The sequence below is a fragment of the Topomyia yanbarensis genome, chromosome 2 (assembly GCF_030247195.1).
Source record: "Topomyia yanbarensis strain Yona2022 chromosome 2, ASM3024719v1, whole genome shotgun sequence".
Classification (NCBI taxonomy): Eukaryota; Metazoa; Arthropoda; class Insecta; order Diptera; family Culicidae; genus Topomyia; species Topomyia yanbarensis.
In genome coordinates this window covers 423,255,110-423,282,650 of record NC_080671.1, presented here as the reverse complement: position 1 = coordinate 423,282,650, position 27,541 = coordinate 423,255,110, and the positions used below count along the sequence as shown (strand labels likewise).

The 27,541-nt window shown below is 39.9% G+C and overlaps 2 protein-coding genes and 1 long non-coding RNA gene across 8 annotated transcripts; all 3 read left to right on the top strand.

Annotated features, from left to right (window-relative positions):
• The first annotated feature begins 6,290 nt into the window (after positions 1-6,290).
• Positions 6,291-7,335, top strand: LOC131685274 (NADH dehydrogenase [ubiquinone] 1 beta subcomplex subunit 8, mitochondrial). Its single transcript, XM_058968878.1, has 3 exons — positions 6,291-6,458; positions 6,654-6,877; positions 6,935-7,335. The coding sequence occupies exons 1-3, from the start codon at positions 6,371-6,373 to the stop codon at positions 7,145-7,147; spliced, it is 525 nt and encodes a 174-aa protein (XP_058824861.1). The 5' UTR covers positions 6,291-6,370; the 3' UTR covers positions 7,148-7,335.
• Positions 7,336-16,670: 9,335 nt separating this feature from the next.
• LOC131685273 (uncharacterized) lies at positions 16,671-19,228 on the top strand. 5 transcript variants are annotated; one of them, XR_009304770.1, is made up of 6 exons: positions 16,671-16,818; positions 16,891-17,218; positions 17,310-17,565; positions 17,874-18,804; positions 18,867-18,971; positions 19,038-19,228. It is a non-coding gene; the product is annotated as an uncharacterized LOC131685273 (long non-coding RNA). The 5 variants fall into 5 exon arrangements; XR_009304767.1 differs by having other exon boundaries at positions 18,867-18,980; positions 19,038-19,227; XR_009304769.1 differs by having other exon boundaries at positions 17,874-18,971.
• Positions 19,229-22,859: 3,631 nt separating this feature from the next.
• LOC131685272 (collagen alpha-1(III) chain-like) lies at positions 22,860-26,040 on the top strand. Of its 2 annotated transcripts, XM_058968877.1 has the most exons (3): positions 22,860-23,198; positions 23,252-25,475; positions 25,590-26,040. In XM_058968877.1, exons 1-2 carry the CDS (start codon positions 23,171-23,173, stop codon positions 25,471-25,473), a joined length of 2,250 nt encoding a protein of 749 aa, XP_058824860.1. In that variant the 5' UTR covers positions 22,860-23,170; the 3' UTR covers positions 25,474-25,475; positions 25,590-26,040. The 2 variants fall into 2 exon arrangements, with proteins under 2 accessions (XP_058824860.1, XP_058824859.1); XM_058968876.1 differs by having other exon boundaries at positions 23,252-26,040.
• The last annotated feature ends 1,501 nt before the right edge of the window (positions 26,041-27,541 follow it).

The window sequence follows — 27,541 nt, the reverse complement described above, 5'->3', positions numbered from 1 at the left end:
ACGAACGAATTTATGCTCACTTTATTCAAGCCGTCAAGCTTGTGTTGGTGGTTACTGCTCGTTTACGGTTAGGATAATACATGTACTTTATAAGCACACTGATCCTGTTTTATACTATCATCAAATAATTTGTTTTATTTATTTATAAATATTCGACGTGTAATATGTAAACGAGCATTTACAAAATATAATACGAACAAAAAAGAAATTAGTTCAATACCATTGAAACTATACCGGCAAATCATGTTGTTAGAGCTAACTATCCAAGCACCCAGTTAAACTCATTCCGGAACCGGTTCGGATTTCTTAATGGAGTCATTATGGATTCCAAATCAAATGCAACAACCGATTCCGACTTAGAATCGGTTGTTGCATTTGATTTGGAATCCATACTGACTCCATTCAGGATTCCGAATCGAATTCCGAATGGTTTGACCGGGCAGTTGCGTTATCATTTTAGTGTGTATGCACCCTTGCATGTATTTCGTTTTATTTTCGATGTGTGTTGTTGTCCTTTCAATTTGTTTTGTATCCTTTTTGTTCTCAGATTCGCTTTCGCATCGCACGCACACATAGTTGCTTGACGAGCATGTTGTGCTGCATGGGTCTGTATCTGCATGGACAAGTCTAGAGCTTTTTTCATTTCATCATATCTAACAGAAACGTCAAGCGCGTGCAAAAATTTCCTTGTAACTTTTAAATTTATTTAACAACCAAAGCACACAGAAGGCTAATAATTCTACTACCACCTCTGCATTTTCTCATAGCAGGATCGTATAAGCATATTACATGTTTCTCGCAAAGATAATTGGGAGATAATCGATAACTATTATTTTATTACGGTTGTACGTCATTTCGCGGAATACCATTTCCCGGTATACCATATTCCGGAAAACCATATCCCAGAATGTACTATTTGCCGGAAAACCATTTCCCGAAATGTACCATTTCCCAGAAAACCATTTCTCGGAATGTGCCATTTCCCGGAAAAACCATTTCGCAGAATGTTCCATTTCCCGGAAAACCATTTCCCGGAATACCATTTCCCGGAAAATAAATTAAACCACGTACCTTGCCACCACTCATTTTGATTACACTTGCTACGCAGCAAATGTCAAACAGACTACGGAATTCTCTCTACTTTAGAACACAAAAAGTAGTTTGGAAATAGGTTTGGAATTTTATTGATTTTAAATGTAAGTTAGAATAACATATCAACAATGCTTCAGATATATTTATTTTGGGATTTTTATGGATTATGCATCTAAAAAATCTGCGGTTTTGCTTTTTTATACATGCATGCTTCCTTGTCGTTATTTTTGGCATGTTTTTGATTTATATGTACTTTCTATGGTTGTACGTCATTTCGCGGAATACCATTTCCCGGTATACCATATTCCGGAAAACCATATCCCAGAATGTACTATTTCCCGGAAAACCATTTCCCGGAATGTACCATTTCCCAGAAAACCATTTCTCGGAATGTACCATTTCCCGGAAAAACCATTTCCCAGAATGTTCCATTTCCCGGAAAACCATTTCCCGGAATACCATTTCCCGGAAAATAAATTAAACCACGTACCTTGCCACCACTCATTTTGATTACACTTGCTACGCAGCAAATGTCATACAAACTACGAAATTCTCTCTACTTTAGAACATAAAAAGTAGTTTGGAAATATGTTTGGAATTTTATTGATTTTAAATGTAAGTTAGAATAACATCTCAACAATGCTTCAGATATATTCTATCATCTAAAAAATCTGCGGTTTTTCTTTCTTATACATGCATGCTTCCTTGTCGTTATTTTTGGCATGTTTTTGATTTATATGTACTTTCTATTTCTATGTAGTTTCACATTCTTTTAAGAACTCTTTCAAAATATTCTTGGTGTTTTATTGGATTTAAGTACTAGTGGTCCTAATATACCTTTCCCATAGAAAATTTGACAGTTCATAAATTTCACAGTCGACCGACGAAAACGGGTGCTTCGAGGTCGACAGATTAATTAAACGACCAAGACGGGTTTCGTCGGTGGACAATTTTCGTCACCATAATAATCGCCAGATTTAATCTGTGTGAATCTGGTTCCAGTTTTAAACTATCAACTAATCGTTCGATTTAATTGGTTGAAATAGACCGATTTCTACAGATTTCGTCTGTCATATTTAATTGGTTGTCGCGTCGGCTGACGTCGATGTTAAACCCCCATAAGAGTTGGTGCAACAATCGACCGATTAATTGGTGGCATAGTCGGCCGATTGTGCCGACGCAAGCCGATTTAGTCGGTGGGAAAATCGGGAGGATTTTCTATGGGGTTATAACTTTTTGAATTATAATTGTTATTCTATGAGCTTATTCGCCTTCTTTTGGAGATGAGCAAATCATGAAAAATAATTTTGAATGTCTTCTTTAAAATTTGAGTACTTTTTTGGAAATTAATAATTCATAACAATCTTCTTTCAGACATTGCCTTTTTTAAGCATAACCTGTTTTCTGGTACTTTATTGGTTTATGAGCGCTTGTTTTTTATTAATATGATTAGAGAGCAAAGATAAGGTGCAAGCGAACCAAACAAAAATTTGGAATGCAGAATAATGTCTTCATGTTTTATTCCAGCACAGTCAATCAATATCTATAAAGCTTATCATATCTTGATTGTAAATTTGATTTGTCGCGGAATAATGTGAAATAAAGAATAGAGGAAAAACGGTATATCTCAGGATGCGCTCATATTATATTGGGATGATAACTGTTTTTTTATGTAAAAATGTCTGAGGAACGCGATGGCATTAAAATTTTCAAAATTAAAATATATGTATTGAGAGAAAAACTAACTTTTAATATTTAACTGAAAAATCGCATAGTTGGCAGCACTGCCGGCAAAAAAATAATATTATTTCTAGACTCCTTGAACAATTTTCTTCAAAAGCCAATTTACGGTTTGATTCTAGAGTAAATAGAACCGGAGATATGATCAAAAGAAAATCAAGCGTTTTGGCAATTTGCCAAAACGGGGGGTGCTCCCATGACCCGCGGGGTGGTTCAATTGACACAAAAATTTGGGTTTTTATATATTGGCCCTAGATGAACAATTCAAATTTGGTTCAAATCCGTGAAGGTCGATTTCAAGTTTGCATATTTTTTGATCACTTCGCGTGGAATGACCCATATGTAAGTCAACATAGCTCTGGATTTGTTCTTAAAGTTCAAATTACATGTTAACTTTAGATTTCAATAGTATAAATAATTACCAAGAAAAAGTACATTCCGGGTAATGGTATTCCGGGAAATGGTACATTCCGGGAAATAGTATTCCGGGAAATGGTACATTCTGGGAAATGATATTCTGGGAGATGGTACATTCCGGGAAATGGTTTTCCGGGAAATGGTACATTCCGGGAAATGGTTTTCTGGGATATGACATTCCGGAAAATGGTTTTCCGGGAAATGGTAAACCGGGAATCGACGTACAATCACTTTCTATTTCTATGTAGTTTCACATTCTTTTAAGTACCCTTTCAAAATATTCTTGGTGTTTTATTGGATTTAAGTACTAGTGGTCCTAACATACCTTCCCCATAGAAAATTTGACAGTTCATAAATTTCACAGTCGACCGACGAAAACGGGTTCTTCGAGGTCGACAGATTAATTAAACGACCAAGTAGGGTTTCGTCGGTGGACAATTTTCGTCACCATATCCTCTGGATCTCGAAGACCATTCACGAAAAAAAAGTGGATAATTCTAAACGCTCGTGATAATTAAAGTTTTTAGAAACGACGTGTATGCCGGTCCACAAACATCTTTCAAGGTAAAAAACACATGATTCGTTGGGCTGTTTATATAAACTCGGCTCAAAATCTCTAGTGGATTGTTCATTGCCTTCTATAAAATGATAAGATTTTGAATAGATATAGAATACCATATATGCTCATTCCATGCGAAGTGATCAAGGCACGTGTAATCGACCTTCACGGATTTGAACCAAATTTGGAGGAAATTGTTCATCTAGGGGCAATATATAAAAACCCAAATTTTTGTGACAAAACCCTTGATTTTTTTATTATATCTCCGGTTCTATTTACTCTAGAATCAAACCACAAGATGACTTTTGAAGAAAATGGTTCAAGGAATCTAGAAAAAATATTATTTTTTGGCGGAAGTGCTGACAATTATGCGATTTTTTCAGTTAAATATTAAAAGATAATTTTTCTCTCAGTACATATATTTTAATTTTGAAAATTTTAATGCCATCGCGTTCCTCAGACATTTTTACCTAAAAAACACTTATCATCCCAATATAATAAGAGCGCATCCTGAGATACACCGTTTTGAATAGAAAAAACCGCAATTTCCCATATAAAATCGCAAGCGCACAACACTAAAAAACCAACTTGAGAATTCTGAGTTCAAACATATTTTTTCGTGAAGTAGATGAGAAATGATGAAAAACTACGTTTTTGGTTTGCTTCTAGCAGATCAGGGTCGATTTTTATGACCGTTTGAAGATTTTCTCAATTTCGGCCAATAAAAATGGATTTTTATATGAGAAAATGGGAGTTTTTCCCTTCAAAACGGTATATCTCAGTATGCGCTCATATTATATTGGGATGATAAGCGTTTTTTATGCAAAAATGTCTGAGGAACGCGATGGCATTAAAATTTTTAAAATTAAAGTATATGTATTGAGACAAAAACTAACTTTAATATTTAACTGAAAAAATCGCATAGTTGGCAGCACTGCCGGCAAAAAGTAATATTATTTCTAGACTCCTTGAACAATTTTCTTCAAAAGCCAACTTACGGTTTGATTCTAGAGTAAATAGAACCGGAGATACGATCAAAAGAAAATCAATCGTTTTGGCAATTTACCAAAACGGAGGGTGTTGCCATGACCCGAGGAGTGGTCCAATTGACACAAAAACTTGGGTTTTTATATATTGGCCCTAGATGAACAATTTCTTCAAATTGGGTTCAAATCCGTGAAGGTCGATTTCAAGTTTGCATCTTTTTTTGATCACTTCGCGTGGAATGACCCATATGTAAGTCAACATAACTCTGGATTTGTTTTTAAAGTTCAAATTACATGTTTACTTTAGATTTCAATAGTATAAATAATTACCGAGAAAAAGTACATTCCGGGTAATGGTATTCCGGGAAATGGTACATTCCGGGAAATAGTATTCCGGGAAATGTTACATTCCGGGAAATGATATTCTGGGAGATGGTACATTCCGGGAAATGGTTTTCCGGGAAATGGGACATTCCGGGAAATGGTTTTCTGGGAAATGACATTCCGGAAAATGGTTTTCCGGGAAATGGTAAACCGGGAATCGACGTACAATCTTTTATTACATTTGGCCGATCACTTTTGTCAACTATTATCAAAGATGTCATTAAGAAGAAAGATTAACCTTTTCCCGTATATCCTACTGGGGACACAGTTTTAGCACCCATCAGCACCATCTGTTGAGTTAAAATCTCCCTACTAGACGTTTTGACCTTGATTTGATTGAAAATTTCATTATTATTGTATACATCAAGGTGTACATCTTATTTGCAAGTTATAAGCTGTCAAAGTTACGTCAATCCTATTTGGAATGCATATCGTCAATACAACTATTTTCCATTACACGTACAATATTTTTTTCAATACTGTCTAGTATTCACAAAATATTGAACGTGTAAGGGCTGCTTAAGAACCACTATAGACTAACGACGCTGAATTCCTCTGGATAAAGACTCGACACGTCAATCGTTTGTTTACCATTTATCTGTCAGTGTCATTCCAATCGAGCACGAGACCTGTCAATGGCCCTCGTTCCAGAAGGATTCGAAGCGATTTTCTTCGGATTGAGAGCTTTTGGCAGGTCTCGTGCTCGATTGGAATGACACTTACTGATAAATAATAAGAATAAGATAGAGATGGTGCGTCTTTATCCAGAGGGATTCAGCGTCTTTACTATAGACCATATACTTAGCCGGCCATCTGAAGCACTATAGCGGCCCTTACACGTTCGATATTTTTTTCAATACCAGTATTGACGATATTGTTGCAATGTTACAATCCCATTTGAAATTAACATCGTCAATACAATTTTTTCCATCACACGTGCAATTTTTAATGACTCCGTTTGACCGATTCTCCACCCTTTTATTTTTATATATCTTGATTTATTACGACTTGTGCACAAGTGTTTCCCCAGCTTAACCGATGCTTTTTGGCTGCAAGGGTTCGCTGTACTAAAAGCCGGCGATTTTCACTTGCTGCATAGAAATGACATCGGAGTTTTTTTTTTGACATTCGAGTTTTCCATAATTTTTCAGCTCGCGGCTGCAAGAATTCGTCTTTCGCCGACCGACGAATAATGGCAGCTCTAATCAAAGGATTGAAATTGGCCTCACAAATTACCCCAAAACATACGTCTCTGTTCGCGTTAGCCTCAAGGCAAGCACGTAAGTAATACCTCCGTTAAAGCCTTTCACTGCGAGAAGATTCAAACGGGCAGACAGTTTTCATTGAACATCGTTCATATTTACGTAACTATCTTCGGTTCCAAACAGCCAAAACATCCAACCAGAGATCACACTCAACTTTTGTTTACCAGCTTTATTTTTAAAATAATGCCTGTATTTGACTTCCTATTGCAGACGGATGGAATAAAGATTTCAAGCCCGGCAAGTACCCAGAAACAGAAAAGGAACGAGAAGCCGCAGCTCGTAAATACGGGTTGCATCCGTCGGAGTATCAAACATATCCTGATGATGGGGCTGGGTTTGGAGACTATCCAAAACTGCCAGACACACCGGTAGAAGCACGCGATCCTTACTATCCATACGATTTTCCTGAGCTTAAGAGAAATTTACATGATCCGGTAAGGAATCAAACATGAAAATGAGAATCACATTATTGTTAACATGTTTTCCGGTAGGTTCACGTCCACGCAGGCATCTGGGGCGAAGATCGTTTCGGAAGTGCTGAACCGCTGCGCTTTCCGATAGCCAATCAATGGTTCACCTTCCTTGGTGTAATGGCGGGATGTTTCGCACTTTACTACTGGTTGGAGGATTACAAGATGTTCCGACCGGTTTTGGCCAAGCAGTACCCACACGAGGGTCCACACTACACATTTGAAAAGAAGTAAGAGGTTGAACTGCCGGTGTACGGATAAAGAATGGTGCAGACCATTATTTTACAAAATTGTTTGCAATAGTAATATATGTTCATGGCATGCCAGAGAGGCCACTACCGCAGTAGAATAAACTGGTGGTTTGTATTTCCAGATGAGTGTCATTCTAATTTATGTAAATATACTGGCTAGTTGAACAACCAGCTACGGATCGTTGATTCTTATATATGCACCAATCGTTGGCGATTATCCCTTTCGATCTGATAACAGCGTATAGCCTATAGGTGTTATCAGCAGCACACGGTAAAAAATGGTTACGTATAATCCAAGTAATTTTGCACCTGAGTATTAGTAATGCAGCTCTATAACAATTGAAATGGTTTGGCATTGATTCTATGATTTACAATTTGTACTTTTTAATGGATTTCACCTACAAATTAAAAGGCATATACTCACTTTTCACAGCTTTTCCGTGAAAACATTCCGCAGCAGAAACCTGTAGAAAGTCTTTGTTCCGGTTTCAGCCGTTATCGGCGACGATACTTTCATTCTGATGTTTCCCAATTTTGGACATTCAGCTGCAACTTCGAAGCCTGTGAGCTTTGATGACCATTTACGACTAAAAGCGGAACGTTTTCGCAAACCCAATAATAGGTAAAAACGTTTTTTATATGCAACAAATGCTTCTCTTGTCATCATCCATTCTCGAATCACCCAACTCCCCAATCAGCTGGAAAACTTTTTAAAATGCTAACAGGTATACGCCGGTAAGCCAGTATTATGCAAGGTGGAACAGCTACGCCCGCAACGCTATACGATAGTAGGACTGTTACGTTGGAACGATCACGGCTTTAGTTTCGAGATCCAGAGAGAAACCTATTTCGGATTTTCCTCTACAGTAACTAGCACCGACTGGGTGTCTAGTCGTCGGCAAACAGAACCTCTCTGCTTACTATCGAGACATCACTCGATATAAGCCAGTTTAGTGTTCATGTACTGCCGTTCTGCGCATAATTGTCCCATGTTGCTTTTTGGTCATTTTCACTTTTTTTAACCAAACAGTCCTTTTTGATGTATATTTTCAGAAAACACATCCAAATCATAAAGTTTGTTCGAAGACTTCGTGAAAAAATACCAAGTCTGTTTGTCCCATTGTTGATATTCTACGCATAATTGTCCCACTAACAAAAATCCCAAAAAAGTGCGCAATAAAAAAATAATTACGTAGCGTTTAGTTAAGAAGTACATTACGCTAGATGTCGGGCACTGAAAAAATTGATGGAAAAATACAGGATCATTAAAAATGGCAGTGGCAATATTAATCACAGCAGTGAGAACAATCCTGTAAAGCTCTTCATAACTATACCCAGCAAACCAGTAAGCACTAAAGTAAGCAGCATATTGACTATATAAGAGCTGTCCGATGTTTATAAGCTTTATATGGGCTTTACAAATGTTTATAAGCTGCATAGCAGCTTTACACATGTTTATAAGTTTTATACAAGCTTTTCGAATGTTTATAAGCATTACAAGCATTAAGCATTAAAATAGACCGTATATGGGTATATGAAGCTATACTTTAGAGCCTAAAAACCCTGTAGTTGTAAGCCGTAAGCGGTAGTCAGTGATGCCTTTATAATGCCGTTTATGCTTGACATTTCTATTAAACTAAAGCAATGAAGTCCAAATCAAAACAAATATGATATGGTGCACTTTGTAAGCTCAAGAAAAAGCTTGTCGGCTTCGGAGATTTGGCACAAACAAATTAAAGTTAACTAAATCTTTGAGCCATAAAATGATACGAAACTGCGATGAATTACTTTTAAGTTTAGTGTAGGAAGGGAAGTAATTTCAAAAATAAAATATTCCCAAAACCATGCTTCTGTTCGTCGGTGAGTGAAATCAACTTCCAATCGAACCAAAAACCGTTCGATTAAAGAACGGCAAATATCATTTACATGACCAAATGCTCAAATGGATCAAACAGCAAGCGCACTGGAACAACTTATCCCCCATATCTTCCAGAAGCAGAAGTTCGAGCCTGGATCAAACGCTGTATAGAAAAAAGTCAAACACATGTGGCAGATAGACCATGAAAGATAGAAAGAGAGAAAAACAGTCTTTCCTCCATTTTCGTTTTGTTTTTTTTCCAACCAGTGGGTTCTACCCATTACACAAATTGTTTTGACATTCCTCCATAGGCGCGGTGGAAAAGTGGGAGTAGGCTGCATATCAGCCGAATATTTCGCCAAAAGTGGCTTTTGAATAGCACTCATGTACAATATGATGCCTATAAGCTCAGTTACCCTTGTTCTATACGCGACTATAGAACCGAATTGATGCCATTTTTACGGCTTAGTGGTTACTTGGGTATCGTCGCTTGCATAACATGGCGAACGCATTGAGGATAATGAGCCTATTTTCGCAATGTTTCTATTATCACGCTACCCATTTGAAGCCGTTGGTTAGTGCAGCGTTTGCTATCTTTGTTCAACAAATTGGATCAAATGGTAGGGCGACAATTGGAGCACTCGATTGGAACTTTAGTTGCGATCAAACACTAGCATTTCATCGTTTTTAGGCCATTTGTGTTATTAGATTGGTTCTTAAGAACGAAGCAAGGTTGTGAATGCCAAATTAATGCACTCCATCTAGTGTAGGCAGAGTAATTAATGATCTTGTGAGGTACCCTTCTAAATAGTGTAAAAATAGGTACTTTACCCTATGTCCAATTTTGATACAGCAACAAATCTCCCGAGTAACAGAAAAACTCACGACATACACTTTTGTAAAAAAATGAGTTATGAGCATCATTTACAAAGATCGTTATGGGACTGATATGCGTAGAACTTTCCGGTTTCCGCTCGATTTCTCGGCATAATAGTCCCACTTAACATTTTTCTTAAAAACTAACGTTAATTGAATCTCTATAATAAAAAACTGGACTGATTATAATGAAAACGATTGCCATGAACGTAATTTTGGACAATAAAGCTTTATTTGTTACACCGTATCCCTCCAGATGGCTAATACAATTTTCATCTTCAATCGCGTTTTTCTCAGTTGCCAGTTTTGCAACATGGGACAATTGGGCGTAGAACGGCAGTGTAAGACATGTGACTTTTTATATTTTAGTGTCTAACTAGTGCTAATTTGGGTACTAATTTTTACATCGTCCATTTGATGCTAGTTACTGATGAGGAGAATCCGAAACACTAAATCTTTTTAAGGTTTGCGTATTTTCAATGCCGTAAACGACGTAAAAAACCATTTGTACCACAAAGTTTGCAAATAACGTATACTTTTTTATGTTATTAATAATATTTATTTTTCATACTACCTGCATCTAGGGGCAGATCACACTAGGAATGTATAACGAATTTGCATCAAATTAAATGCATTTAATTTCTATTTTTGCATCTACTTTGCACACCCTCGCAGAAAAGTTTGTTTAACAAACGTCCTGCGCCGATCCATTTTGTTCGACGTTTTGTTGAATGTACGCGCAGAATTTTATTTATGCATCGATAGCATACTTTTCTATCTGCCTCTCGTTTCTTCTGCTGTAAATTTTATGCAATGGACATATTCGGTCTATCCACTCATTGAATGCTTGGTTCTATCACATTCGCCCGAATGACATTGGCCCGAAAGTCATTTACCCGAATGCCATAAACCCGAATGAACCACTCGCCCGAATGCCATTAACCCGAATACCACATTCACTCAAGCATAATATAAAATCGGTAATTGTCTAGTTTAGAGACTCTGGTGATAGAGGTTCGATTTTAATGCGGTTTTATGCCAAAAGTATGATTTTAACTTAAATAAACCAAATCCGAGAGCAGAAATGTGAAATTTTTAACCATAGTTTGATAAACTGAACAATAACAAGTGAGCTTATGCAGCGGAGCAAAGCCGCTGAGATTCCGTTGGACGAGGCGTTGATCCTCCTGTCGCCGGAGTTATACGCAAACCTGTGATCCTCTCGTTTGCCCGGTTTACTCAAACATAGGGGCTATAGCTAGTTTTAAGCCGACTGAGCGGCAGCGAAGTCGGACAGTTCACCAGAAAGCGATGTGGCGTCAACCGATCACTGACCAATGTGGCTACGCCACATCGCTTTTAGGTGTACTGTCCGACACCGCTGAAGTTCCGTTGCCAACGCCGCAAATGCTCTTCAGGTGCAAACTGATGCATATAGGGCACAGTTGTCAGCTCGAGCGGTGGCATCTCGTGCTAAACCAGGCAAAATAATAAGAAATCTTTCGGAAACATCATCAATCGTGGTAAATATATATATTAAGATGTTTCGTTACAAATTGAATCAATTAAATTAGTAATTATATCATGCATGGTGGAAGTCTATTTGGCATAACGTCGTTAGTAAATAATAGCTCATAAAAGTTATCTGGTGAAGCTAGTGTGATGCGGTTTTGCCACAATTACCGAGGTCGAGGAACCGAAGCGGAGGTTCCGCCTAAGCATACCTGTGATCCATTGGTATCCATTGAAACACAGGGGTTGATTCCTTCTTTAAATATGAGCAGTTCTTTGAGTTTGTATACCAAATAGTCCTAGAAATCAAACTGATCCACTCGTTTGCCCGGTTTACTCACACTTAGGGATTGATTCCTTCTTTTAAACATGAGCAGCTCATTTCCCATAATTAGGGGTGGATTGCTGCTTTCAAACATGAACATATCCTTGGATCTGCATGGCAAATAAGTCATGGGCATAAGTTCTCGGTAGTCCAACATGGACATATGTTCTTGGTAGTTTAACAACTTCTGGTTTATTCAGTTTAAAAATCTTAAGAGCTAACTTAGCTAACCTGACTTTACTAATCTATGTACATAAAGACGGGATGGGAGTCAGTTACAATTCCAAAGTACATAATTATGAACGGGTGGCGTAAAAGGAAAAACAAATTGATGAATAAGTATGAGTGCATCGGTTGCGACCGGTGCTTGTTTGTTACGCAAGGCTGTTTATTTGTCGCCTTAGCATAATAATGACCTACTGAGAATGTTGCTATAACAAGTGGTGTGACCCAGAATAGTTTAACTGGAATGCGCCCATCTGGTTATGCAAGTTGGATTTGAATACGATCGTTCGAGTAATTTACGATCTGTGGGAAAATAAGAGTGTGGCCTTGTTTCAAGTGGCCTGACTAAAGGATATGTTTGATTTGGGTTTTATGACCTGTGATCTGAGAAGGATTCACATTGGTGCATGTAGGGATTGGATATTATGACTTGTGGGAATATTTTGTGAAGTTATAAAGTAAGTCCGTTACATAAGTTTGCAAGGAAACTGTTGATCCACTGGTCTGCCCGGTTTACTCAAACATAAGGGTTGATTCCTTCTTTTAAAACAAGAGCAATTTCTTCAATCTATATACCAAATAGCTCTCTACATAATATTGGATTTCAAGACAGCTGTGATAAACGTTGCTAAGTTTTTTTTTCGGTGCAGCCCTTCACGGATGATTCTTCCATCTAAAGCAAAGTTTTTTTCAGAAAACTAAAACAACTTGGTCATCAGACGAAATATTCGGAAGCTCACCGAATACCAGTCATTTAGAAACAAGTTGTTGCCTTGGATTTCTTGCCCCATCAAGGTACAGTCGTGATTCGCTGGTTGGGCCACAGTCTTGTCCAACTAACGAATTTGATTCGCTAGTTGGACCGACTGACAAATGTCAAAAACTCTCCAAAGGAGATGTTAGCAGTGTAAATGCATCTGTTCACATCTCAGATTGATTGTCAAAGTAAATTTGACATGAGATTTTGGCGTTCAGATGCTTTTTAGTTGGACAATGGTCCAACTAGCGGAGGTCCAACTAAAAAGCAGTCCAGTTAAAAAGTGTCCAACCAGCGAATCACGACTGTATTCCAATGGCACTCGAAGAATTGAGGAAAAGTTGTCCAAAAGTTCTCGACGATTTTTGGGATTACATTAGTAAAAATTGTATTTTCGGTAGAAAGGAAGCATAACCAAAAAGTTTCTCGATACCCGCTCTTTCTCTTCGCTTCGTGGCCAGTTTTCGAAAATGTATCGAAAAAGATTCCTAGGATGACAAATAATGTGGAAGGCTGGCGCTATAAATGGAACGGTTTGTTAAGCCGTGGAAATCTTACATCTATGGTGTGTTGAAGTAGTTGCAGCTTGAAGAGAAAAACTCTAGTACGGATGTTTTACGTACACTACAAGCGGTACCGACAGCTAAAAAGTCTAAAAAGAACTCACGAAAAGACCTTAAACTGGAAACCCTATTTAAATCATACAAACCAGGTGATTGAATTAACTATTTAACTGGTATCGCTTTAGTGTTAATTTCTTCATAGCATCAAATGTTATAAAATTTGTATTTTAGCTTGATAAATTAAATTTTTTCGATTGACATTTCAATATTTTACGGGTATATGGAATTCGGGCGAATGGCATTCTGTTTTATGTTGCATTCGGGTAAATGTCATTCGGGTAAATGGCTTTCGGGCGAATGTGATAGAATCGCTTACTATAGTGCAAATTCGTTAGTTGGTCACGACTGCGCCCCAACTAGCGAATCGTATCCGTTAATTGGGGCAACTGACATCTGACAAAAATTACCCAAGGGAAACGCTGATTTTTTGTTGTCTTTCATAAAAAACAAACAGAAATATTTTACAATTCACAAAAGTTGGCTGTTTCCTTCCAGTTTAAAGTTTTTTTTTGTGACAAAGTATGTCATTAGTGTTCTTTTTGCCATGAATTATTTTTTGTTAAATTCCTTCACATAAAACAGGAAATGGATACACCGTCGGGAAAAAAACCGATAAAGCACAAACATACTACCACAGATAACAGACGTTTAGGCTAGAACAAAATTTCTTCAAAAATGTGTGTAAACTTTCAAATTAATAAACGTTGGAAATCCGTGTTTCACTATTGCCATCTGCGCAACTGTTTGCTACACGTGTTTGACAGCTGCACCCTAACTGCATTGTATCGATCACTGCGCCATCTGCAAACGTTTGCCAAACGTGTTTCAGACGACTAATTTATTCGGAATTTCAGTAGCGGGTATTTACACACGATTCAAATCGAGCCTAAACGTCTGTTATCTGTGATACTACGTTGTTACTAGCTAAAAAAGATTGCATAATGTGATTGAATACATCAGAGATTCAAACTAATTGATGTTGAATGGAAGAAGTGAAATATTTAACACATTTATTTCACTAAAGTCATTCCGAAATATGAATTCAAAAAATAAAATTCCATTGAATTTCAAAGTATGATTTTTTCTGGATCGGCACAGATATCAACCAATGACATTCAAACGTCAATCAGTTTTTGACTTTCAGTTTTGACATAAGAGTGTCTTTTAGTTGGGACATGCCCCAACTAGCGAACACCCAACTAACGAACAGCCTAACTAGCGAACACCCAACTAACGTATTTGCGCTGTATAAGTTTATGCATGAAAATGCATGAACATTACAGCAGAATAAAGGAAACGGGAATAGAAAGTATGCTAACTATGCATATTTTTGTTTCTCAGTGTACACGTAGTAAAGTACCAAGATGTGCTTTTAGTGTAAGATACTTTTCATCAAAGGCGAAAAAAATTATATTGGAGTGATACACATATCTAGGGTGACCATACGTCCTGGTTTCCCAGGACATGTCCTGGTTTTTCAGTGACTGTCCTGGTGTCCTGGGAAGTCAAAGGAAATGCTTGATATGTCCTGGTTTTTGTCCTGCAAGCCTAAATTATTTTTCTTAACTGAGCCTTCGCTTTATTTTCTCTAGTTCAGATTGCAGTTACGACCGATCGCAACCATAACTGCAGCGTAAACTCAACCTCAAGCAAAATACGACAAAGTTCTATACACTCGAATGCCTCAATTGTACCATCCGATGTCTTTTTTAGTCTCTCAAGTTTCTTCCCTTAAGCTAAGTATGCACCTCTTGCGAAATGAAATTTCCTATACAAAACCTATGCATAAAAAACGTCGCGAAATGCTCGCGAAAAAAATTTTCATTTCCATTTCGTAAGCGGTACGCAGCTCTCGCGAAAACGATAACGAAAAATGCAGTTAGCCGAGACACGGTTCGACAAACGATAAGTTTCATAATACTTCCGCGAGATAGCGCTGCTTTCTATGCGCTGTCACCAAGGCAAACTTTTTCCTTGCGAAATAATGGTCAATGGTATTATTTCGCACGGAGGCTCGCGAAATTTTGACAGGTTGCATTGAAAAAATATAAAAAAACAAAAGATTAGTAATTTTTTGTATTTTTTTTCATCGCGACCTGTCAAAATTTCGTAGTTTTGAGAATCAATATTTTGAATTTGAATGGTAAGTTTTAAAATATTATTGGAATTGTGATTGTTTCTAGTAATTATTATTTACAGCACACCCGAACAAAGCAGCCACAAGAGCAGCATTTTTCGTCACCAGCCATCTATCTACTTGATAAGTTTTCAACAACAACAACCAGGTGCTACAAATCAGCTCAACTTGACTCAACATCCTGGATCTGGCAATCAGCCAACCAACATTAAATCGATACAACCGTAGCAGTACCAACAACTCCAAATCCAGCAGCTGCCAACAATCTCTCAAAAAAGAACCACAGCAATTACAGCTCAGAACCAACAAAGCAACAAGAGCTTTTTTACGAATAATGGACCCATCGGAAACACTTTATCGGCACATTCTGTCGTAAAACTTGCCTGCCACTATTCTTACCAGCGGTTACCTTCCTGATGTAGAGAAATCAGAGTCAAACACAAACGTCATATTACTGCCTTGGCTCCTACCAGTTGCTTGCATGAAAACATCGCTGCCTCCACAGTGCTCGTGATTTCATCCCAGCAGCAGCTAGCAACCACAATTCCAGTGCTTATCGCCAGCAACATCAGAAGATTAAGATTTCCCCCAGACCATGACCATCATCCGACAGATCGGTAGCAACGTTCAACTGACGGTACAACCTGGCCAGCAACCGCAAGTAGTGCAATCGATCCAAGCCAATCAGGGCCAAATGTAGAAGACCATTGGTCAACTGCAAAAAAAAGATACATCAACAGCACCTTCAAACACAGTAGCAGCAGCATACTGTACTGTACCACGCCGCGTGCAGGACTTTTTTTATTCAGTTGGTGCTTGCTGTCATTTTTACTACCTTTTTTATTTTCGGAAGGATCAGTACCGTGTTCAGTACATTGTAATGTAATAACCTATTCTTCTTTCAAAAGCTCGCGTTCACTCATTCACGGATATTTTTCATCATAATTTTTTTCAGATCGAACAGCAACCATTAAGTTTTACACCAACCGACATAACCCCACAAAATGAGCCGGATGAACTTCGTTTGACAATTCTCGGTGGTTTGTTTACATGGAACTTACGTGAGTTCGAATGTAACAGATGAGCACCCGTTGCACTCGCACTCATACAACTGACAAAGTAAACAAACCACCGAGAATAATTCTCGACAATTATTGTCAAATATGAACTTCATTCATTATGAGTTCATTCGTGTCGTCATCTCGTAGAACTCAATAGCGGAGACACATCACCGAACACCAGCAACATAATGCCATGGTAACCACCCAGCAGCAGAACACGGCGATAATGGGCCAACAGTAAATACAACATCAAGATCCTCGGAAAGGACTTTCTCTTTCGGTATGTGTTTAACAGTAGCTTCTCTCCACCAAGCATTCCTTTGCATATTTAGATGTCCTTGTCAATTTACAGAACAAACATAATGGAAGCATACTCTACACGCGCGACATATTCAATCGGGCCAACCGTGTGACTCGTTTGGCAAAAAGGGCTCATCATCGGTTTCATGGCAGCGAAGTGAGCAGACAAAAGAAGGCGTTTTTTTCCGAATGGTCGCTCTGGGCAAAAGTTCAGCTAATTGCAAGGAACAAACCACCGGAGTGACAGCATCCGTGCTGATTCAGGACCTTTTTCCATATATTGTAGCTTTTGAATTTTAATACCCGGTCGAAACGATGGCAAGTGCTGCCGATAACTGGGTCAAAAAGGCGGAAGGAGGATCAGGAAATTTCTGCACTCGGTAAGTGTTTTTTTTTGTCATAACCAACTAACCTATTTTTGGAGCGATAATTTTTCCATAGGTTTTGAATTTTTCTTTTCAATACAAATAGGTTGTCGATCTGAGTATCCCTAAGGATAAGGAACCAGAGCCGACGGCTGACAGCCCAAAGAAAGAGAATGCGGAAAAACCTTCTAGTTCACCGCCAATAGAACCAGCGATTAAATTACTCCGGTAGAAACGGCTGCACCTGCAGTTTTGTTTTCGGTAGCTACAGAAATTAAGACTTTAGCAGCTCCTGAAGAAAAAAAAGCTGCTAGCGAAAATGGAGAAACAGCTTCCTCCACGGAAGATGCAGAGGCATTCAAGTAAGTCGCAATCTGGAGAAAATTTTGATTAGGACATAAGTAACATTGAGAGCCTCTCTCTGTTTACTTTCTGTTTTGATAATTACGTCTTTATAACACTTTGCACTAATTTTCCAGTACATATCGAAAGCCGATAGTTTTTACTAGAATATTAGGCAAAGAGTTGAGTACTAAATATTGAAACGACCGAGTAATTAACAGAAGAGAAACACCCCAAAAAGAATCTCATTGTTACTTACGTCCTATTCAAATTTTTCTCCAGAAATATTTAATATCAGCTTTGAAATTATCCATGATTCATCTTTTAGCCCGGCGGATGCAAGTTTGCTAATTAAACTTATTCGCAAAGGTCTAGTAGAATCAAAGCTGGATCTGGGGGTGAAGGATCCTTCTTCGCCGCTATACTTGGTTAAAACTTTCGAAGCTTTGCACATGAATTCGGAACTGCTTCTATGCTATGGGTTTCAACGCTCCTTCCAAGATTCAGAAGACGGCTCAACCTACTCTGTTGGCCGATCCACCACAGAACATAATCGCCCAGAGTTGGTCGGGAACAAGAAAAACCACTGCCTTCGTACTGGCAATGCTCAATCGAGGCAATCCGTTGAAAAACTATCCGCAGGTGATTTGCCTTTCCCCACGTATGAACTGGCAATTCAGAAGTGGAAAGTAGCTGCAAAACGGCAAAGTTTTGTGTGGAAATCGAACTTGGTTAAACCGTTCGCGGTGAGAAGATCGTCAAAGGGGCGAAGCTGACTAATCATATCATCATCGGAACAGCCGGGCGTTCGACCTTAAGAAGATTGCCATTTTTGTAATGGACGAGGCGGGCGTTATGATCGCTGTTCTTTTTAGCAACGTACGAGCGGGAGGTGATGGGATTCGTCCAGTACATCGTAACCAATCCGATCATGATTCTTCTGGTGCGGGAGCAAGAATCACTCGATAACACCAAACACTACTACGTCAAATGCCGCAACCAGGACGAGAAATATCAAGCAATTTCAAACATGTACGGTGTGATTACCGTCGGACAAGCGATCATTCTCTGTCATATGATGTATAGGACAGTTGTAAACTCCAAGTAAACTTATTTTCGGCATTGTTAATCGATCGAAACAGGCACGCAAAACGGCCGGTTGGTTGACCGGCAGGATGTCCCAGGATGATCATTCGGTAGCGGTACTGTCCGGTGATCTAACGGTGGAGCAACGGTTGGAACGAACGTTTTGTCCAGGGGTAAGTTCCACCACTTGATTCTGGCTACAGCACCAGGTTACGGAGAGATTCTTTCGTCTTAGGTATCGACGTCGAACAGGTTACCATTGTCGTCAACTTCGACCTGCCGATGGATTAGCAGGGACGAGCCGATTGCGAAACGTATCTACATCGAATTAGACGCACCGGTAGATTCAGTAAGTGTGTCATTCTTGTGATCCTATAGATTGTATTTCTTCCCGCTTCTTTAACAGAACGGAATCACCATCAACCTAGTGGGTAGTGATCGAAGCATGATGATTTGCAGATCAATGGAAAAACACTTCCGGAAAAAGATTCAGTTGCTAGACGCGGAGAACTCGGACGAAATTTAAAAGATCGCACCGTAAAATGTTTTCGACCAGCTACTGGTGAAAAGCGTAGGAGCTTTTTTGGGTCATACTTGTTTTGATTCTGAATTTATAATTTTATTATATTTTAATATTTTTTCTTCCTTGACCTGACATAAGGTATACAAATGTAACCTACAGGGTATCGTAAGCTAATAAATTTACAATTACAATTACAATTTATCTCTACCCAGTTCTATCCAAACATTTGAAAAGGGCCTAACTGCAAAATGTAACAAATTGAAATTTCATGTTTTCCATTACCGAATATCTACCCGAGCACGTACATAACGCAACATTTGATTATGAAGAATTTTGATAGCGATTTTACAACATTTATAAAAGGGCCTAATTGATTTTTATGACCGAACTGATTATGAAAGGACCTAGCTGATTGAAAAGTGTCTAACTAGCAATACACTCGTTTTAAATGGATTATAACGTATTATTGTATTATGACTGATTGTAAAAGGCTTATAACATCTTTTCCATAATTTACATACAGGGCCAATCTGATTTTATGATGTTCAGTGGGGTCAATCTGACCATCAATTTAGAATTCAGTTAATTCGTCTAACTTTCGGTGTAATATCAGACTTGAACAGCATTTTTTGTGTGAGGTATTCTGCCGCTAGAAGCAAAACTGTCCCATGTGCTATGGGAATCCCTATACACATGGGACAATTATACTTCTTGCGGCAGTAATACAAGTAGTAGCAATATGCGCAATTCCTTAAACCTCTCTAGTGTTTCATGCAATAAGAATTACCACGAATTACTTATGGCAATAAATTTGAATTACGATTCTCACAATTGTTATACCAAAAATAGGTTTGTATCCGTACTGATTTTTGGTAGCATTCCCTGAGACTTCCAGAACCTTTAGTAGTAGCACAGATAACAGACGTTTAGGCTAGATTTGAATCGTGTGTAAATACCCGCTGCTGAAGTTCCGAATAAATCAGACATCTGAAACATGTTTGGCAAACGTTTGCAGATGGCGCAGTGATCACTACAATGCAGTTAGAGTGCAGCTGTCGAACACGTGTAGCAAACAGTTGCGCAGATGGCAATAGTGAAACACGGATTTTCAACGTATATCAATTTGAAAGTTTACACAGGTTTTTGAAGAAATTTTGTTCTAGCCTAAACGTCTGTTATCTGTGGTAGTAGCCATTGTTATCATAATCGATTTTTAACGTCAGCCAGAGTTTAAAGCCTAGGGTTTGATTCGACCTGAAACCGATTGAGTCGGAGTCGGTTGTTATATTTGCGTTATATTTCCGGATTCCGAAACGTGTTTCGAAAGGTAGTTTCCCCGAGACTTGTGAAAGCGGTAAAGGCGGCCAAGGCAATCAGATTTGCTTCTTAATGGTCAAACGCCGATTTAAAGCTACGATTCGGACAATTACAATAGATTTGGTTTGAGCGAATTTCGATCATTTCCCTGGGTCTTCTAGAACCGGTAGAAGCAGCCAATTTAGATAGAAAATGGCCAGCCAATGATTTAAATTTCCGATTGCAGGAATTGTGCAGTCTAAATTGGTCAGACTGAACTTCCCCGAGACATCCGGAACCGTCACAAATAAGCATTATGATTAATCATGCTCGAAATATGATTCACGCTGAGTATGTCACTTCCCTGAGAGCTTCATGAATGGCAAAAAGGTTTACAATTGTTACCGATTTCATACACATCCGTGATGAATTAATAAAATACATAATTTAAAACATTTAAATGACAACAGAAATATAAAAAAGAAATAAACAAACAACAGCTGATGTCGTTTTCCAGCTATCAAAAGCGACATCTAACAGCAAACACACAGACTAGTTTTCGCGAGCAAATGTCAAAATTCCGCACGGAAGAAGGAAAAATATTTCGCGACCTCATTTCGCAAGAGGTGCATACTAAGCTTTACGCGGAAATTGAAAAGATAAAGAACGAAGAGTTCGTGCATAGCATATGAATGACTTGTACTGCCGTGAAAAGCATAACAATCCCATACGTATAGGAAGACTCTTGTGCGTATTACGGGAGTGTAATCCGTTATTAAGGTAATTTGAATTTCACAGCCGAACAAATCGAAATGGTTCCCGTTGTGAACCAATCTCTGGCCGCTATCAATGTCGATGAAACAATAATAACTAAAGATTCTTTCCGGATTAAATTGCCTTTCAATCCAAGATCCGAAGAATTCCTTTTGGTGCCTCTGAGAATACAAATTGCAGACGTATTGGTGACTTAACTTCTGTTAAGTTCTCTTTCCGGTGGCATTTTTTCGCCTTACTGCAAATCCACGAACATTTTTCCAATCTAACAAAGGGAAATGACGAAACAACAATACCTATCGTGGAATAATTTCACTGAGTGCTCTCTCTAGCTGGTGATTATGGACCCACTTCAGGGTCAATGCTAGCAGTACTTAATCCACTATTAACATAGCTTCACTGGACGCTGAACAGCGACTAACCTGCCGAGTCTAGCATCCTAGATAACAGGAAGTATGGAAGGTCGCGCTCAAACTGATATTATTTGCACCAACTTATCCGCTATGTTTCATATAACAATTGTTAAAATGGAGTAATTTGCAATCAACGGCAGCTTTGCAGCTGTTTCGATCCCAGTTCTCAGATCAAGAGATAATGATTGTCATTGGAGATTGGCAGCTACTTCTTTTTAAATAAAGAATGGCGCAGGGAAGCTACTTGACACCGTTGATGTTTCTACTTTACTTCAATGACGTGTGTTTAGTACGGATCTCCCCTTACCGGTCCTGCATAGATGATGTAAAAATATTTCATATCATCCGCTAAATTAATGATTATTCGCTGATGGTTATGTAACAAGAACTGCGTGTGTGTGAATCTGAAAAATGAGCTCGGCGATCGAATTCTCATGAAAGACTTTGGCTGAGCTGTGCCTGCCAGACTCCAGAACAGAGGTTTTGCTGCCGAGTCTCTGGCTACCAGCACCTAGAAGTTTTTAGCTGCCGAAAACCTGGGGAGAAGACACAATCGATTAAGAGGTGATGGAGGGCATTAGTCCCCTTTGGACTGTCCTGGTTTTTCACTGCCTTGATATGGTCACCCTACACATATCTCAATCTTCAATAATTGATTATATCTCGCGTTTTTTTTTTTGAGAAGGGTCAATAAGCATACTGTCAAAATTCGCTTTGAGAGGAAAAACTGGACAAACAATTAATCGCCGATTATAAATCACAGCAACGAACGAAAGAGAAAACTTTTCTCTTTCATAAAATGTTAACATCCATTCTCGTCAAGGTACGGTTGTCCGGAATTTTCTCTCAAAATGAATTTTGACAGCATGCTTAATGGCCCTTCTCAAAAAAACGCGAGATATGTTGTATTATTTCGGTCAGACATATGCGAGAAAATCATTTTTATTACATAACCATATTCAAAGTGTTTAGGGGTCTACAATACGGAGATTGTCCATCAATAGACAACACAGTCTATTAACGATCAGCGTGTTTTTTTTTGTTGCGAAACGTATTTTTTTTAGGATTTATATTTTATTCGAACGAGCAGAGAACCTGACATCTCTTGCTGGGTATCACCCTGTGCTATATTAAGCTTTGGATACACTGGATCTAATTTTAGTACCAACTCTATAAGGAACGCAATGGAAAATGAATCTGTCAAATACCTGAGCAACGAAAACGAAGAAAAAAACGAGGAAGGAGCAAACTGGAGAGAACAGAGAACGAAAGAAAGGAATTTCAAATTCAAGCTGTCACCGTTGTGGAAATCAAGCTGAAAGCCCCCGAAAAACATCCGTAAATCCTACGTTACCTGTCGTGAATTGTTGTCTGGCAGCGGTCAACGCTAGCGCAAGTGAAGTTGGTTACTCAACATCCCAGGGAAGCGAATAATTTGAAATTAAGTGAAGCGCGCTCCGCTTGCCCTCTCTGTTTCGGTGTGTTGTGGCCACAATTAAGCTGCTGCTTATTGTGAATTTTTACCTGTTTTGAATGACCAGTTGCATCGGTGGAAGATATGGTGAGTGTTCCTTAAACAATAACGTTCTCTTTCGCTAAAACCTTTGGTTGCAGATGGTCCAATAGGTGGAATGCATTGCGATTATATACAGCCGTCGCAGCAACAGCAGCAGCACTTGTACGCCGGAGGAGGAGGAATGCCTAAAAAGTCGGAACCGGGGGAAATTACTGGACTGGGTCGTAGTAAGAAGATGAACAAGTTAGAAGCGGGTGGTGGACCAGGACAACAACAGTCCCGACCGGGTTCTGTGGGAGATGCTGATTTGATGAGTAGTTTTGGTTTGAAGGATGATGGTTCACCAATAATGAAAGGTGGGCCCCCTGGTAACGGACCAGGACCACTGCAGATATCGGATTCGTGTAGTATCAACAGCAGTGTAGCAAACAGTGGACCAGGCATTGACACGATGTCGAAGATGGGGCCCGGTATGGGCCAAGATGTGCATCCGGATGGAGTGAAAATGAACCAAGGGATTCCGGGGATGATGTCAAACAAACCATCAAATAAACTGGAATACACACAGCAGCAGAGCCAAATTTTTGTGTTTAGTACGGCTCTGGCTAACAAGGGAGCGGAAGCTGTACACAGCGGGCAATTCCGCTCGATTATTGCATATCACTGTGCACAAATGCAGAAGCAAAACCGGTTGGGAAACTGTGGACCTGAAGATGGGGTGGGCGCAATGTCACCGTGGATGGATCATGGACATGGCTCTCCGGATCATCACATGAGGATGAATCAAGGTCCAGGGTCGGGAATACCGCAGGATGGTGTAAAAAAGTCGGCCACTATACATCACACGCCAAATTCCTGCCTGGAGAACGACAACTCGGTGCCAATGTTCGGGAATGAGCACTATATGCGGATGGGTTCCGGACCAGATATTGGTCCGATGGGCAACAAAAAACCGGCCACTATCCATCATACACCGAATCCTTGTATGGATCAGGACGGATCCCTTCCAATGTACCCAAACGATGGGCACCACATGCGAATGCAAGGACCGGAAACAATGTCGAAACCTTCGACTATTCATCACACTCCGAATTCCTGCATGGACGGACCCGATCAGCCAGGTGATCATTCCGGTGGTGGTCCGGGAGGACATCCACCAGTGATCAAGATGGAAAATCCTTCCCCAGGTGGTCCAGGGCCAGGCCCTGGAAGCGGAAGCCACTCCAGTTCAACAATAATCGACCAGATGAACTCTTTGGTTGCCTCACTGCCATTAATGAAGGGTGGTAACGTCTTGTCGCAATCGCGTGGTCATCCACAGCCATCACTGCAAGGGGTAAAAGTACCGGATGAAAACCTCACACCTCAGCAACGACAACATCGGGAGCAACAGCTGGCAACTATCCGACAAATGCAGAAAATATTTTTTCCAGAGAGCCGAGGAATGATGGACCCGCATGGAATGGGAATGCGACCACAATTTCGTGGTGGCATCCCGGGTCCTGATTTCGGAGGACCACCTAATCGACCACTCAATCCGGCATTTATGAACACGCCACTGGGAGCAAATGGGCCAATGGGACCAGATGGACCTGGGCCAGGTATGATCAACGAACAGATTCCTCCAATGCAATATAACAAGCCTGGTATGATGAATCCTGGCATGTATATGGGAGGTCCCGGTGGAGGACCGATGGGACCTATGGGTGGCCCAATGGGTCCTGGTGGTGGAGGACCTATGGGTCCTGGTGGGCCTATGGGACCAATGGGTCCTGGTGGTCCCATAAATCGTATGTTTAAACCGGATCCAGACCCGATCTTTCCACCGATGACCGAAATGGGTGGGGGCTACAGCAGTATGAGCAATCACGGTGGTCCTGGTCCGGGAATGTTCAACCCCGGAATGCAACGAATGGGTGTTCCTGGTGGACCAGGACCCGGAGGACCAAACATGATGCCCAAAATGTCGGACCAAGGCGGCCCACTACCCCACTCCCCTCTCGTAGATGACGATCCGTTAAAAGCTGGACCTCATCAGATGATGCTTCCAAATGCTCCACCTCAGCAACAATCTGGTACTCCGGGAGCAAACGGTCCCGGTAGCAATGGAACTTCAAACCCTCAAGGTACTCAAAATCCAAGCAACAACGGTAAATCAAAGGAACAATCCGTGTCTCCAGAGCATCAACAGCAGCAGCAGCAAGGAGGACCAGGCAGCCAGCAGGGACCACTGACACCTCAGACACCCCAGGGCGGACATCCGACACCGGGTGGCGCGGGAGGACCTCTCACGCCCCAAACGTCGATGGCAAACACTTAAAGGTGAGTCCCATGTCATTCGTATACCATGAAATTGAATCATTTTTGAAATCTGCCTTATGACAACACAAAAAAAACACAAAACCCAACCGGTTCTTGCTCAACGACACGATATAGTTGAAAATCAACCGGAAACAAAATTGGATTACAGAAACAAAGTGAACTGCTGTTAACGAGGTTGAATCTACAGAGGGATTAAAATGAGAATGAGCAAAAAATCAGTTACAGAAAATAAACAAAAAAATAATATAGTTAAGTAACATGTGGTTAGGCAAAAAAAGCAACAGAAAAACGTGTACGTGTAAGCTTTTTTTTATTGAATTTTTATTGTGTTTCCTCGGAATTTTGAAGTGAGAGCAAAAATCAGCAGGATTGTGTACTACTGTACGATAGACGCCGAAAGGCGGAAGTCGTTCTTTGTGGTGGGAAAAGTATACAAATTTCCCTATTACTATTCTAATTTTGGTATTTCTTTTTCAAGTGCAGCGTTTTCGATTATATATATAAGACTAACACAGAAAAATAAAGCTAATAATTAACAGTTGAATAAAAAAGTGTAATAATTTTAGATGTTGTCTTGCGGGTGTTGTCAGCCGTCCGTGAATATCACACACATAGTTGTAAGGCAATATTTTATTAGGTGATTGTAATTGTTTTGAATTGAAAACACCTTGGGGAATGAACTTAACAGTGGTGGGACGCAACGTATTTGGTACTATGGAAGTCCTCGAACCCCTCGCCACAGTTGAGCCTTTATTGCCAGCGTTCAGCAGTCATGCTGGTCCTGTGTACGACTAGTGAAGAGTGGTTCCAAGTCGTCATTCCCGGCAAATATTGCAAGCATACAATGGCGTATTCGTTTCACGTTTCTAGCTCTCGTCGTAGGCTACTACCATTCGATTTCTGCTCTCCGCCATCGAACCGTCGGGGTTCAATCAATACTTGTATGCAACGCATTAAGAACTGTGGAATCCCTCGATCCCCCCGTTAGAGTCGACATACCTATTGCAGTCAGTGATCATCACTCGCCCAGGTTCAGTGTGTGGAATCGAAGAAAGGGTTTTCCAACGCGTCACCAATGACAAGTATACATCTGCTCCGAACACTTCCAAGCGCTGATGTACTCGTACCGATTCTGTTCTAGGAATCATGGAAGGACATCCCAACCTGCTCTATACAGCAGTGCAACAACGTACTCCAACAGCATCGTCATAATTTGAATTGGCTACTTGGTATTAAAGCTTTTACGCCGACCCAGCACGCGTTCAGTAGTTAGACCATACTACCGATTTCGTTCATTGTATGTCAGAGTGAGGGACTCTGAACCTTACTCCCCTAAACTCCAACAAGGAGTTCGACATTTGTCTGATCCCTCGGATTCCATTTGAAGTGACTATTTCTTAATTAAGGGACTCAATCCTGAGCTGCCTTCCAAAAGTTTTTGAAAGTATGCTGTTAGATATTCTCTACCCTGCAGTAAAACACATCATCACTGCAGATCAGCATGGGTTTGTTAGAAAGCGCTCAACAACGACGAACCTAATGACCTATGTGTCAACGCTGATTGATAAATTAGAGAAACGACAACAAATTGATGCAGTGTATGTAGATTTCTCCAAAGTCTTCGATCGCCTTCCTCATCAGCTAGCTGTTGAAAAGTTGAGGCGAATCAGATTTCCGGACTGGTTGACCAATTTGATCTTCTCGTACCTTACAAACCGCAGTGCATCTGTGCGACTTGGAACTCTACTTTCAGACCCATTCGACATCACATCGGGTGTACCTCAAGGGAGTCACCTTGGACCTCTTCTCTTCGTGCTCTTTGTGAATGACATTTGCAGCGAATAAACATCGTGTAAGGTGATGTACGCAGATGATCTGAAAATTTATCGCATCATAACAACTCTGGTAGATTGTTGTGGACTTCAGATAGACAAAGATAGGATCATGAGTTGGTGTGATAGAAACGAAATGACAATAAATATTCAGAAATGCAGCATAATCACATTCACACGAATACTCTCGCCAATTACGTTTGAGTATGCAGTGAGCGCTGCCCCAGTAGAACG